Source organism: Crassostrea angulata, unplaced genomic scaffold (assembly GCF_025612915.1).
Source record: "Crassostrea angulata isolate pt1a10 unplaced genomic scaffold, ASM2561291v2 HiC_scaffold_45, whole genome shotgun sequence".
Taxonomy (NCBI): domain Eukaryota; kingdom Metazoa; phylum Mollusca; class Bivalvia; order Ostreida; family Ostreidae; genus Magallana; species Magallana angulata.
Genome location: NW_026441600.1, coordinates 421,388 through 434,719, shown reverse-complemented (window position 1 = coordinate 434,719; position 13,332 = coordinate 421,388). Strand labels below are relative to the sequence as shown.

General features: G+C 31.9%; 1 protein-coding gene across 1 annotated transcript; it reads left to right on the top strand.

Moving 5' to 3' along the window:
• Positions 1–2,014: 2,014 nt before the first annotated feature.
• LOC128168728 (uncharacterized) lies at positions 2,015–6,418 on the top strand. Its single transcript, XM_052834871.1, has 7 exons — positions 2,015–2,019; positions 2,813–2,973; positions 4,320–4,463; positions 4,960–5,088; positions 5,193–5,225; positions 5,435–5,488; positions 6,077–6,418. The coding sequence occupies exons 1-7, from the start codon at positions 2,015–2,017 to the stop codon at positions 6,190–6,192; spliced, it is 642 nt and encodes a 213-aa protein (XP_052690831.1). The 3' UTR covers positions 6,193–6,418.
• Positions 6,419–13,332: the final 6,914 nt, after the last annotated feature.

The window sequence follows — 13,332 nt, the reverse complement described above, 5'->3', positions numbered from 1 at the left end:
GGATATCTCATCATCAATCAAATCATTTACGTTAGATGCCATGCCAAACAATATAAATTTGGCAAGCCAAAATAAAAATCAACTTAATAAATGCAAATAGTATAGCCAAAAAGAAATCAAACAAAGAAACGACCACCGCTGCCACCAAATAATGTAATGTGTAAATGAGTCCAGTCGCTTCTTTGCTTGTCAATGCAAAATTAAAAGGCATACAATTTTTCTCAATCACTAATTAGATTTATATTTAATATCAAATGTCCCTACTTTGGGTAAATCAAAAGTGAATCAAGAATAACAAATGATTGGCAATGAAGGAGGAAAACCTAACTTCTGCTTAACTATTAGATAGACAAGTTCCAAGGACAGGTCGGCTCTATTCGGGCCCCTAACCCTGGCACTTGCTATCTTCCCTGACAAACTGTCAGTAATGTGTTTTACAAACAACTCTAATATACAATACCACACAATAGAACAGCTTCGGCTCTATTCGGGCCACTGATCTAATTGTGTGGGTCCAGAAGTTTAATATAGTGTTTCTGTTACCTTCTCCTTCCACTGCTCAAACAGGAATGACGCCGACTCTCAGCTTCTCTCACTTATATACACATGGGAGAGTCCACTGGAAAGGGATGTCGGGTTATTCCATTATTAACATTTTTATAATAGGACAAAATTCTTTACACTTGTTTTTACTCGGCATGTGATTTTTTAGAGCGTTTATTATTTCGTTGTTAGAGTGTTTATTGTACAAGTTCGATGTGTTTGATATCGGAAAGCATATTTAAATCCGCTTTTTACAAGGGCACACACTAAACAGACCATTACGATCTTTTGGATATAAATTCAGGGAATGTTTAATTCATTAAAAAGTGCTGCTGCTCTGATGAAATCTATAGAAAGAATTAATAAATACGTAAAATATTAAAGGAAGGTCATATAAATTCCAACCGGAGCTCATTGCTTTGATTTTATTCTTATAAAAGAAGAACTCTATTCAAAGCAGCATCATTTTTCAGAATCTACCAGAAAACTAGAATTTAATTATGATTTCAATTTTTAATTAAAATAAAGGTATGTACTTGTAATATTGAAATTTGTTTATAACCTCCATTCGAGAGAATTATCAACCCATGTCACGTGACTATCACCTCAGGGGATCACACAAAGTGTCAAACAAAGAAGTATTTACTATATTGTTTCATTTTATATTACATTTACATCATGACAAAATAATTTTACATAAATATTTTGTAATTACAGATGCATCGCTTTACGAACATTTATATCCGCTGATATTTTCATAGTAAGCATTAACAGTGCTGCGATACGCGAATAATAGATTTGTGTCTATATGGAAACGTGTCCGTTTCATCCAAAATTCCTTAGAGCACTCGATGTACGTAAAATTTCTTGTTTTAATCACTTTGATAAATTTCGATATCCTTAAATGTAATTGGTGTCTTCAAACCTTAATATCACAGGATCTTATCCCCTGCCCAAACCTAATCACCCATCTCCCTCTTCTTTATCTGAGACCGATGTTCCCAATCAATAGTTCATTCTACCAACCTTATTACTCCTCTTTTGGCTAATGGCAACAAACAGCTGGAATAATCAAGGGTTCTGACAACTGGCCTGAAATCTCTACAGTGCAATTTATCTTTAATGAATTCTCACATTCGTATAAAAAAATATGTTTTTATTTTTGAAAAGTCAAACGCTAATAACAACAAAAAATGAAAAAAAAACCGTATCAAATTTCAGTGGCGTAGCGCTCATTAGCTCATTACGCAAAAACGCAAATGAATACACAAAATTGTGCAAAGCATAGGTCTTTTGATTTGAGTTTCCTCCTTTTCACGTAAACAAATCGTATTGAGACTCCACTGAATTATAATCTGCATATTTAGTATTCAGTTCTCATCGTAAACCATGCAATTACTCCGATTCCGGAAAATACCGTCATTCCATACCTTACATTAAAATTAATTGGAAGTTCGTTAAACTTATTAAAATGAGGTTAACAACTTTTAACTCCTTTCAAGTTTAAATATTCATACTAAAATCTGAAAATACATCAAGTTTTGAGTGTTTGTCCGTAATTGTATTCTATCAGTCTATACTTACATGTAATTTAAAGTCGGCGGTGGGGTGATTAAAATTTTGACAAAGTCACAATACATTGTGATAAACTTGATCAAAAATTTGTCATTTAGGTAAGTATGTTACGGTTTGAATAATAAACCTGTTTCAAAACGCGTCTTATCTTTAGTCATATGCAGTTGGTCTCCGCTGGGGTATCAGTGTTTCATATATAATTACACATTCTTTTAAAATTCAACATTTACCTTACACATACAGTATGTACAATTGTAACATTTTGAGACAATATTTCATCATCAAAAGCCTGTAAATCTAAAAGCTAAAACCTCAAATCCAAGAGCATCGGGGGTCTTGAAATTTTAAAGAAAATATTCGAAGAGTACAAGGTAAATAATGTTTGTCTCGGAATTCAGCAACTTTTGTTCATATTCATTGGAATCATAATACTTAAATAAAAAAATGTCATATTTTTAAGGCTATTTTGTCATTCAAATAACATAAAATCCGGGAGCTTCCGGGGGCTTCGCCCCCTGGGCCCCCACCAGGGCTCTGCCCTTGACCTGCTTGGGGCCTCAAGGCACCCAGACCCCCTATTTTTTTTTAATACAGTAAATTAAAAGGTAGCTACGCCACTGAATTTGTGCATTTTCTTAAAATGATGTGATAAGATATCTATAGATATAAACTATAACATAATATTTTTTTTCAGTGGTTTTGGTTATGGTACTTTTACAAGGACATGTAAAAATGGATACACTGGAGAAAGTTGTCGACACAAATGCCCGTACCCACATTTTGGCTTATTCTGCCATGACAAATGTGATTGTATTAAACCCTTTTGCAATCATATATATGGATGTAAAAAATCGAGTAAGAGTTATAAAAAAAAATTAGGAAAAGAAAACGTTTATTAGTTAAATAAATTAAGAATATTCTACAAATGTTATAAAGATATGCTTAATGTGTCCTTAGAACTTTGTATATGAAATTACTAAGGGTTGTTTGTGTGTTTCCAGTTTAAAAAGCCTTAATATTTGTCTTAGTCTCAGAAAATTCCACTACGCTGTACAAGACCAAAACGCATCCCGTGGTTTTTTTTTCCGAGCGCACATTGTCAGCATTATTTTTCTTTCATCGGTCCTATCCCTACAACCTTAATCTAAGCTACAAACCTCCTAACTGTCAAAAGTATTTAGCTCATTTCGCCTAGCTGCAGGACGGTAGCTCCCGGTCTTAAAAAAATCAAATGGACGACCTGGGAGCCACAGTTCCTACCATAGAAAAATATGGCAATTTACGGCGCACAAAATATTGCGCTAGTTTTGGACGTATTAACATTTTTTTCAGACATATTCTGTAAATATAATTAGTACCATTAAATTCTTCAGCCAATTTACTACTGACATCGTCACTTTACTTGCCTCAGACTTTATAACCAACCTCAGTAAATGAAGTATTTTAATTTACGTCAAGATCGAGAGTCGCCATTCATAAATGTAAACAAACTTGCACCACTTTAATTTACAGGGCTGGTGATGATGTTCAAAAGAATATCAGAGGCAAGTGAAGTGACGATATATGTAGTAAAATGTCCGAGGAATTTTTTGGGATCAAATATTTGTACAGAATATGATCGTAAGTGAGATAAATGAGTCCAAAACTAGGGCATTTTTTGGGAGGCACTGTAGCTCCCAGGTCGTCCATCCGAATTTTTTTTTAGGCCGGGAGCTACTGTCCTGCAGCTAACATTTTGCCTAGGTTCAAGCTTGAATCTCCTGCAGCATGCCCAAAGTAGGTCCAAGTTCCCTGTTTGCGATAAACTTTTATGGATTTAAGTTTGCGCATGTTTGTAAGCCACGAGAACACATACATTTAGCAAATTTCCAAGCCCCTAATTAATACCGTTTATGTTTAAAATATAGTATTTCAACTTTCATTGTATGTAAGAGCGATATTTACGTTTTGAATACTTATGATGTAAAACCCTTTTTTTTTTAGTCTAAATTGATTAAACAATTGGAAAGAAAATCACTAATATACATGTAGATTAAGGTAGCACTTTCATATCAGTCATGCTGTAGTAAGTTTAAAATATGATTTTTCTTTAAACGTTTGGACTCAAATCTCGGTATCGGTATCGAGGAATAGGTTACAAATATTAATTTGTATTGCATATCAGAGGAATTGTTTTATTATAATTGATTTGAACGTTGTAGCTACAAATTGTCCTGTTGGCTTTACTGGAAAATACTGTGAAAAGCAGTGTTCTTATCCACACTACGGTATTGGCTGCCAACAAAGCTGTTCATGTTCAAAACCACGCTGTAATGCTTCTACAGGCTGCCAATTCAGCATGACAGGTACATGTATATGGTTAATTAAAAATGAAAAAAAAACCAACATACTGAAGGCACAAACATAGTTCAATGCTTACATAATTTATGTTGCTCACACATTAAGCATTTGTATCGGTTATTTCTTATTTGTAAATACGACTAGTAGTATATATACTTGAAATTCCGAAAAAGTTGATTACTGTAACAAACTCTTAAATTTATTTGGTTTAAATTTTATTACTTTATATGATATCAGTTTAACTTTTACATAAAAAAAGTTGTAGTTAGAATACACTACAATAAATGAATTTGTCAAACTGTGTAGCTATGAGCATAACAATAAAGATTCATTTCTACTTAATATATTTATATTTGATTGAAAAAATAATTAGAAGAAATGCTGTGGAGTTGTCGTTGAAAATATACAACAAACATTAAACGGCTGTCTTGCCTCAAGTTACTTAATCTGTATACAGATGCCAAATACTTAATAATTATTATATTTTTTTTCTTTTTTTAGTAACAAAGAAAAACTCATACAAGATGAATCCTTTTAACACAGCTAGATCTTATTCACACAAAACAAAAACTTTCAAAAATGTCAGTAATGATTCATTTAAACAAACCTCAGTACCCCCTGTCATAACAGGTAGGTTTATGGAATTAAGGTTTACAATATAAAATAAAAATCATATTTAATTAACTTATAGAGGTATTTGATAGATTATTTTTAAATCTAATTAATTTTAACAGGAACTGATTTTGCTGAAAAGTCTCAAAGTTCGGGTAAAGTAATAAAACACGGTCGATTGAATTTACCGTATTTGTGTTATCATTTCAAATGTAATGCGTTTCAATCAAATGTTTAAATATACAGACATATGTACTGATAAATCTGTTCATTGGATTTTAAATGTAAAATATTTTCAATCTTTTACATGATAATCATAATATGTTCATTAACTTGCATTCAAAATGTTTTGAATTATTAATAGATAAAAAAGAAACGGCATCCTTCGGCAAACTTTTACAACAAGTTGGAGCCAAAGGTGTGCTATTTTTTTTTTTTGTTAAAGTGATACTGCATACATGTATAGTATCACCTTTTTTCAGTATCACATTTTACAATAAAATGGTTTGAGATGGTTCACGTATATTTGTATATATTTAAATGATAAACTAAATTTTATTGATGAAACTTTACATTGTGTACAAAAGTGTGTATAGTGCCCTGTACAGATAATATCTTTAATGTAGCCGATTCAAATACGTGTTTGAATATATCTGAAAAGAATTATATCCAATGCCCGAAAAACACTTATAATAAATATATGTATTACCCAGTACATTAAAAAACTGTCTCTAGTAACTTCAGAACATATTGATGTTTCTGTATATTTTGCTAAACGGTTAATCACTTTGTTGAATAACATGGCCAACTATTGTGTAACTATTCATGTAAAACGGTGAATACCATCATGCGTTTTTCCTGATTTCAAATATAATACCGGTATAAGTAATTATATATGTATAATAGCAAATACATCTTTTGTTTCCGTGGGGGTTTTTTCAATTATTTTCCAAATGAATTGATCAAATAATTATTCAAATACAAATCTTTTTTTGTTTCTTTTCAGGAGAAAATAAATGGGTTCAGCTTTGCTTAGTTCTGTCTGGATTTATGTTGTTTGGATTGTCCATCGGCCATATTGTTTTGTCAATTATCCAATGGCTAAAAGAAAGTCGCAAATAAAAATGGCTTTAATAATCACACCAGGTCGCGAGAAACAGCTTTAGCTCTAAGTACTACAATATACTATAATTGGTCATTAACAACTGTGTCCTTTGATGATATACTTTATATTCACTTCCTTGTTCTCTTGGAAATTATTTTGCTTAAATTAATTAGCATTAATGACTTCCTTTGTTGAATATTTGGCACATAACTGAATAAAATGATTTATCTGCATCTGATTGAAATGAGTTCTTTAAGAAAAAGTCTCACAGATTGAAGGCAATTCGATTTCCGTGTTTGAACCAAATAAGATAAGCAGGTGAGTGCCTTTAAACATGATTTTTTTTTTAAAATTAATAATTACATCTATAAGACGGCTGATAAATTTATAAAAAATCTTATTTGTTCAGACGAATATGCTATTTGTTCGGAAAAATTTGATTAGGATTTGTTCGGACGAATTCGGATTTGTTCAGACGATTCAGAATTTGTTCGGACAATTAGCAATTTGTTCCGACAAATAAGCTATATGTACGGACGAATTAGGAATTGTTCGGACGAATTACGATATGTTCGGACGAATTAGCAAATTGTTCGGACGAATAAGCTATTTGCTCAGAGAGAGAGAGAGAGAGAGAGAGAGAGAGAGAGAGAGAGAGAGAGAGAGAGAGAGAGAGAGAGCGTCTTTTAATAATCATGGATACACAGTTATGAAAAGTCTAAATCAGTTTAAGAGATCATCCACAGATCAATAAGTATTTCCATATTGGGGGGGGGGGGGGAGATATTTTTGGCCCCCACCCCTCCCCTATTCCCATTGAGATGTATCCCTGGAGATGCCCATTTCAGGCAAGGCAGGTTATTCATTAAGTACATGTAACTATTTAAAAAAATCATGGCAAGCTATAACAAACAATATTACTACCGCCATTTACAGTCATGCACAATTTTGAAACATTTTGAGCCTTGAACATATATTTTAACAGCAAAATATGTCAAACATTGTGTTAATACAGGGGCATTGAAAAATTGTCATATTGGGGCAGCGAAAGTGTACGATAAGTAAGGGGGGGGGGGGGTGGTGTTAACCCGATTTAAGATGTTATTTTACAGTGTGTCAAGTTATTGTTGAATTTTATAAATATAAAATACATGGTTAATGTCTTAAAATATAGGATAAGAAAACGTGACAAAAGGAGAGACTTGCGATGGATAAAAGAAAACAAGCAACGTTGTACTTTATTTCTTACCGTTGATGACATAATATGTGTGTCAGGATAACGCAACTCACATTTATATTAAAGAAGTTTATGTGCATCAAGCGTGGACCTAGAGGGGGTCATATAGAGTCTGAACTCCCCTTCCCGATAGAAAATTTAAATTCCTTAAATTAACATAGTCAAATTAACAAATATATGTCTAAGACCCCCTCCCCCTTCGGCAAACATAGATATTCCTTGGACCCCGCCACCCTCCAAAACATTTTCTGGATCCGCGATATCCAGTTATATGCATCAATTATGCCCACCTAATTTTGATTTTTGATTCAACTTATCAGTCTTTGTTGAGCCTCAGAGACGTTCAAAATCCTTAAATGGATTTCCGTCAATCCCATGCTTACATAATATATATATATTTTATAGCTCATAAAATATATGAGATTTGTTGTTTCTAACAACTTATTATTACTCATCAAAGCTGAAAAACGATATTTCTTTAATGTCGAACCTATGTAATTAATGCACAGTTGATGTCAAAACATGCCAGAAACATGTATTTATACCCCAATTTTAAACGTGTAAACAATAACGTACACATTTTGCCGCTCCATTGGACAAAAATCGCCGTTAACATCGCCTCTTACAAGAATCAAGATCGCCGTTTTTAAATTTCAATTCAGTCTATTTTTGTTAAGAATTAATTTTGGGCAATTCTATTGGGGCGTTGACTGCCTCTGCCGCCCCTGTTCCAACACCCTTGAAATATTAATGACTAGTATATGTTTAACATTTAGGTGTTATTATTTGAAGGATAAACGGCATTCAAGGAGAGTGGGGGCTTGATCTCAGACCTTTGTCCCCTTTATCATTATTTCTAGATCAGATAGTATTATAGATTTTTTATCAAAAATTCAGTTTTTATATCCAAATATAACTCATTCGTCCGAGGAAATAGCTAAATTGTCCGAAAAAATCCTAATTCGTCCGCACAAATAACTTATTCGTCCGAACAATTAACGTATTCACCCGAGGAAATCGTGATTCGTCCGCTCAAATAACTTATTTGTCCAAACAAATATCTAACTCGTCCGAACGAATCCTAATTCGTTCGAACAAATAAGACTATTTATTTTTTCATCTGGTCCTTCCACGCCGCCGTACTTCTATAACTAAGTTGAACATAAAATAAAAGGATCATGTAAATGTTGAAAATTTTCAATCATGAAAGATCAATGTATACCAAAAAGTAAAATTATGCAGTGTACATGTAGGTGCAAACATTTTATTGTTACAATGATACAATGAAGAAAAAACACATTATGTTTGAGGGCAGTTAAACTGTATATAATCGAAATATTGAAAATGGTTATTCTCAAATCGTTTGACGGATTAATTGGTAAATAAATTTTAAATATTTTTTGCAGTTTTTATGTTTATGAACATTTTGGGGGAAATTTTGCTTTTAAAATTTGCTTTTAAACTTGTGCTTTATTTATTTCATTGAGAACAGACAAATATCGGAAAGTCATCTAAAAAAACAATGTGGTTTTCGGGTTCATTCAGGAAAGAATACTCAGCTAAAACATATCTTCTTGAGAGAAGCAGCGTGAGTGATTTAAATATTATTGTTGATGTTTGGATAAATAAAGTGTGTGACCTGATATAAAGAAGATGGAATCCCAACATACCGATTTATTATCTTTGAATATGATATAATACAGCCCCACCCCCTTCCTTTAAATAGATACATGCACTAAATTAGCTATTTTAGGCAAAAAAAAAAACCCCACTTTTCAAATGTAGAATAATCTGTTCATATTTACAAACACAGAAAGCATATCGTCTTCAGGTCAAAGACATAAACCATACAGTGATAAAAATTTAGCACTGTTTTATATTCAATGTACATATACAATCATGTGCCTCTTGCCTGTTGAAAAAATAGGTTTCCCAAAATATTGGCATGCTTTCAGCAAGCTTGCGTGTGTTTTGGAAATTACAATCCGTCGTCTGCTTATATTCTTACAAGGCAAAAGAAGTTAACATATTGTTCAATAAATAAAATACGAGGATTAATTATGTTTTTGCTTCTTTTTTTTCAGAACTATGCGCTGACTTAACAATAACATGGTTTCGTTAGTTAATGAGGGTATTTAATTATATAACAATTGAAAGAAAAAATATACAAAACACAGGCGTACATGTAGTTAATAAGTTACCTACTTTTTCAGCAATAATTATACTGTCTGAACAATAAACCTTCATATATTATACATGTATAAATGTATTTAATACCATAAAAAACCCAGGTTGTTTCATATATTTATTTGGTCGCCCTCTAGGGATATTATTGAATATTTTCATTTGGCTCAATCATCACGATTGATTGAATAAAATTGAATAAGATGGACAATAATGATTATCATTGTCAATTAATATGTTGCATTGAAGAAACAACCAATACTTTAAAGAAATGTTGTGCACATGGTACATCGCAGTCTTAATGATAATGATACATGCCTCAAAATTACCCCCCCCCCCCAAAAAAAAAAAAAGAAAAGAAAAGAAAAAAAGAATGTAATATATTTTGATTGATCACGGAATAGTCAATGGTTAGGAGACCCTCAATGCATGGAATGAGCATTTTAGTTTCTCGTCTGTGATCAAGCAATGCCATCGCAATAAACACAAACTTTGTTGCTTAATTAAGAAAAGAAATACTTTCAATGGAAACTTCCAGGATCAATTTACTTCCATGGGTTAAAATTTCATTCTTTCGTTATTTCAGGCCCGTAGCATAAAGGGGATGAGCCCCCACCCCCTCCGTTGCACCAGTGGAAGATGAAGGTCATCAGGTTTGTAAAGAAAACTTGCACCACACTGCATTTCTTAAGTGATTTTTTTTCTATTTATAAATGATTCAAAATTAAACTCATTAAAAATACACCCCTAAAGTACCACATATATGGGGCGTTTTACTACTGAAGAAATTAATAGTTCTTCGGCGAGATCATTCTTCTGTAGAAAATTGTGCCCCTCCTGTCAAAACGTAAATTGTGCACTTTTTGCATGTTACGTTACATACTTGGCAATCTAAAAAAAACCATGTTATCTATAGGATGTGTACAATAAATTCTAAGCCCTAGATAGTCGTGTTGCATCATCATTCCCACATGTATTTTCTATGAAGGTTGTCTTGCTTATATTCTGGACTGTTTTTAGTCTGGTTTTTCATTAGACCATGAACATTTCGTTTGCTTAATGTACTATTTGCTGTTTGAAAATGTTTTAAAAGACACGTTCAAAAGTTGAAAAATACGTACATTAGTTGTTTAGAACTTAGTCTGACTTTTATCGTACACTAACGAATTAACTTAAGAAATAAGAGAGTGCATGTACAATACCTTCTCAAATATATATTAAATCTTTATATTTGCCACATTTAATAAAAACAAGAAATTTTTATTTTATCGGTTATTATATTGTAAACAAATTTAAGGTCCTACATATATCAATAAAACAAAATGCAAAAACGTAACTGAATAACAGTAAATAAAATTGGCAACAAATGTCATTAGATTTTTATAAAAGAAAACATAGATTAATGTTGAATGGGGTACATGTATAAATATTTTCATTTTTCATTCATTAAATTGTAAAAAGAGTATCGTTGGAGGCCCTAAACTTGTTATGGGCCTTGAGTGATGTCTCATTTGTTTTCCTCGCTTATCTCGCGAAATTTAGTCCCGATGTTTCACTGCCTAATACGGAACATAGAGTATAGTCTTATGAAGATATAGAAGTCATATGTACGTATGTATGTTATGATAAATGTAGTAAGTCTAGTCAGGCGACTACTGTGGCACACATTCTGATGGTAACGATTCGTTAATATTCGACAATTAATGTTGACAAAAACACCATTGAAAGTATACATACATAATTAATCATTTTGGACATGCACATGTACATGTGTAATGGTTTCAATTTAGATAATAAACTAATCTCAACAATTATCAACATTACTTTTTCTCTATGCTTATTGGTTAATAATACTTCTTTTACAGTTTTTTTACAGAGAGAGAGAGAGAGAGAGAGAGAGAGAGAGAGAGAGAGAGAGAGATTCTGAAAACAAATAAATGGTCAAAGAGTTTTTCTATGGGGTTCCATTCCGAGACCCTTAATCACATTCCGGCCATATTTACACGGCCCAAAATACAAAATCAATACAAAATATGAATATCAATATAAAAAGAGCATTACTTTTTTCACTTTATTCAATTGTTTTGCAGATAGTCAAATGCGAATCTCTCTTTATTTATAAGGGACAGTACATGGGTACAGTTTTGTTGTATTCTACTTTGAATAATGTTGTTTGTTGTGTGAATGATATTATTAATGACTTCCTGCGCGATAAATTGGTAAATTACTTGTCAATGACTGAAATAATTTATCTGCTGCAAGTAGTTTTGTTGTTGTTTTTTTTTTAATTGAGTACCCTGTGCAGTTCAAGTTCAAACGTAGTTAATATCAGTGGTTTTACTTAATTGAGATATTGTGTGAAGTTAAACGTGAATACATTTTTCATCACTCAATACTTGTACTACCAACTAAATACCACACTTAAAGAATTATGTATTTGCTTAAAACAGCCTATAATAAATTAAAGAATTATGTAAATGATTAAAATAGTCGATGATAAATTCAATGTATATACATAATTAAAATCATTCAGTGTAAGTGCAAAGTTTTCATCAATATAAATTTACAAGAAAGAAAACAATTGGTAGAATGTAATAGAACAAAACATCCAATAGCTGTGCTTAAATTATTTGATGTATGAAGCGTATAAATCAGTATTATATATGTTAATGCATTTTTTAATATATGGCTATTGTTTGGAAAATATATTTGTGCTTGACTTGTATTTTTTATTTCTTTAATTAAATGTAAACAATAAACTGTCGAAAAGGTTTTGTTTTTAGAATGTTTCTGATGTTTTTATGGAAAATTCATCATCCAAGATTTGAATCATTCCAAGTACAATAAGATAAACGATGTGGTTACCAGGTTTCTCTCTGAGGAAATATTCAGCTAAAATCTATGAACTTGTAAGAACCTATGTCAATTATTTAAGTGTCACAGATGAGATCTATAATAACATCACAACACAGAAAGAAGACGGAATCGCCAATGTGGAATTATTATCTTGGATATTAATATAAACATGTATACCCCCCCCCCCCCCATCAAACAATTTGTTCATGTAGTCGAAAGATCAATTACATTTTTCGAAACCGTTTACATGTGCAAAAGGGCAAACAACTAAATGGGCAAAAACAACTCTGTATGTATTCTGTAATTATGATATTAAAGTAAATATTTTCGTATGGATCGATCTTTATTATTGATTGACAGTGAGAATAACTAAAAAGATTAGAGTGGCAATACAATGCATTGAAGGAACAACGAACACTTCCATAAAAGGTAAGTGCATGAAATTACATATTTTGCACGTGGCTTTTACATTATTTGAATTCCAAGTGCTTCTTTGTGAATTGACAGAGAATACACGTTATTATACCAATGCACAATACATTATAAGTAAAAGATAATCCCGTTTCATCAACATTCATCAAAGGACTATATGTGATAAGGGCCCAAAATGGCCCCCTAAATTGAACATCATAATTTTGCTATAATTATTTGTTTTCTAAGTACAGATATGGATGTGTTGTGTTTACATAATATTCATTTTGGTTCAAGTGCCCACAATTTAGAAATATGACATTGTAAAGACAAACTGCTTGCTTTCAATCAGTTTTTCCTTCCAAAAAAATAGAGTGCATGCTTAAACTAACTAAATATTTTAATCAGAAATGTATCTAGCGAAGACTAATAAATGACACAAAAAAATGTGTCTTGTTCAAGCATGCGT

Bases quoted from the DNA above. Each gene is read 5' to 3' on its own strand.
- LOC128168728 (XM_052834871.1), top strand. The intron at 2,974-4,319 runs GTAAGAGTTATA...TGAACGTTGTAG, and splicing joins ATATGGATGTAAAAAATCGA to CTACAAATTGTCCTGTTGGC. The intron at 4,464-4,959 runs GTACATGTATAT...TTCTTTTTTTAG, and splicing joins CTGCCAATTCAGCATGACAG to TAACAAAGAAAAACTCATAC.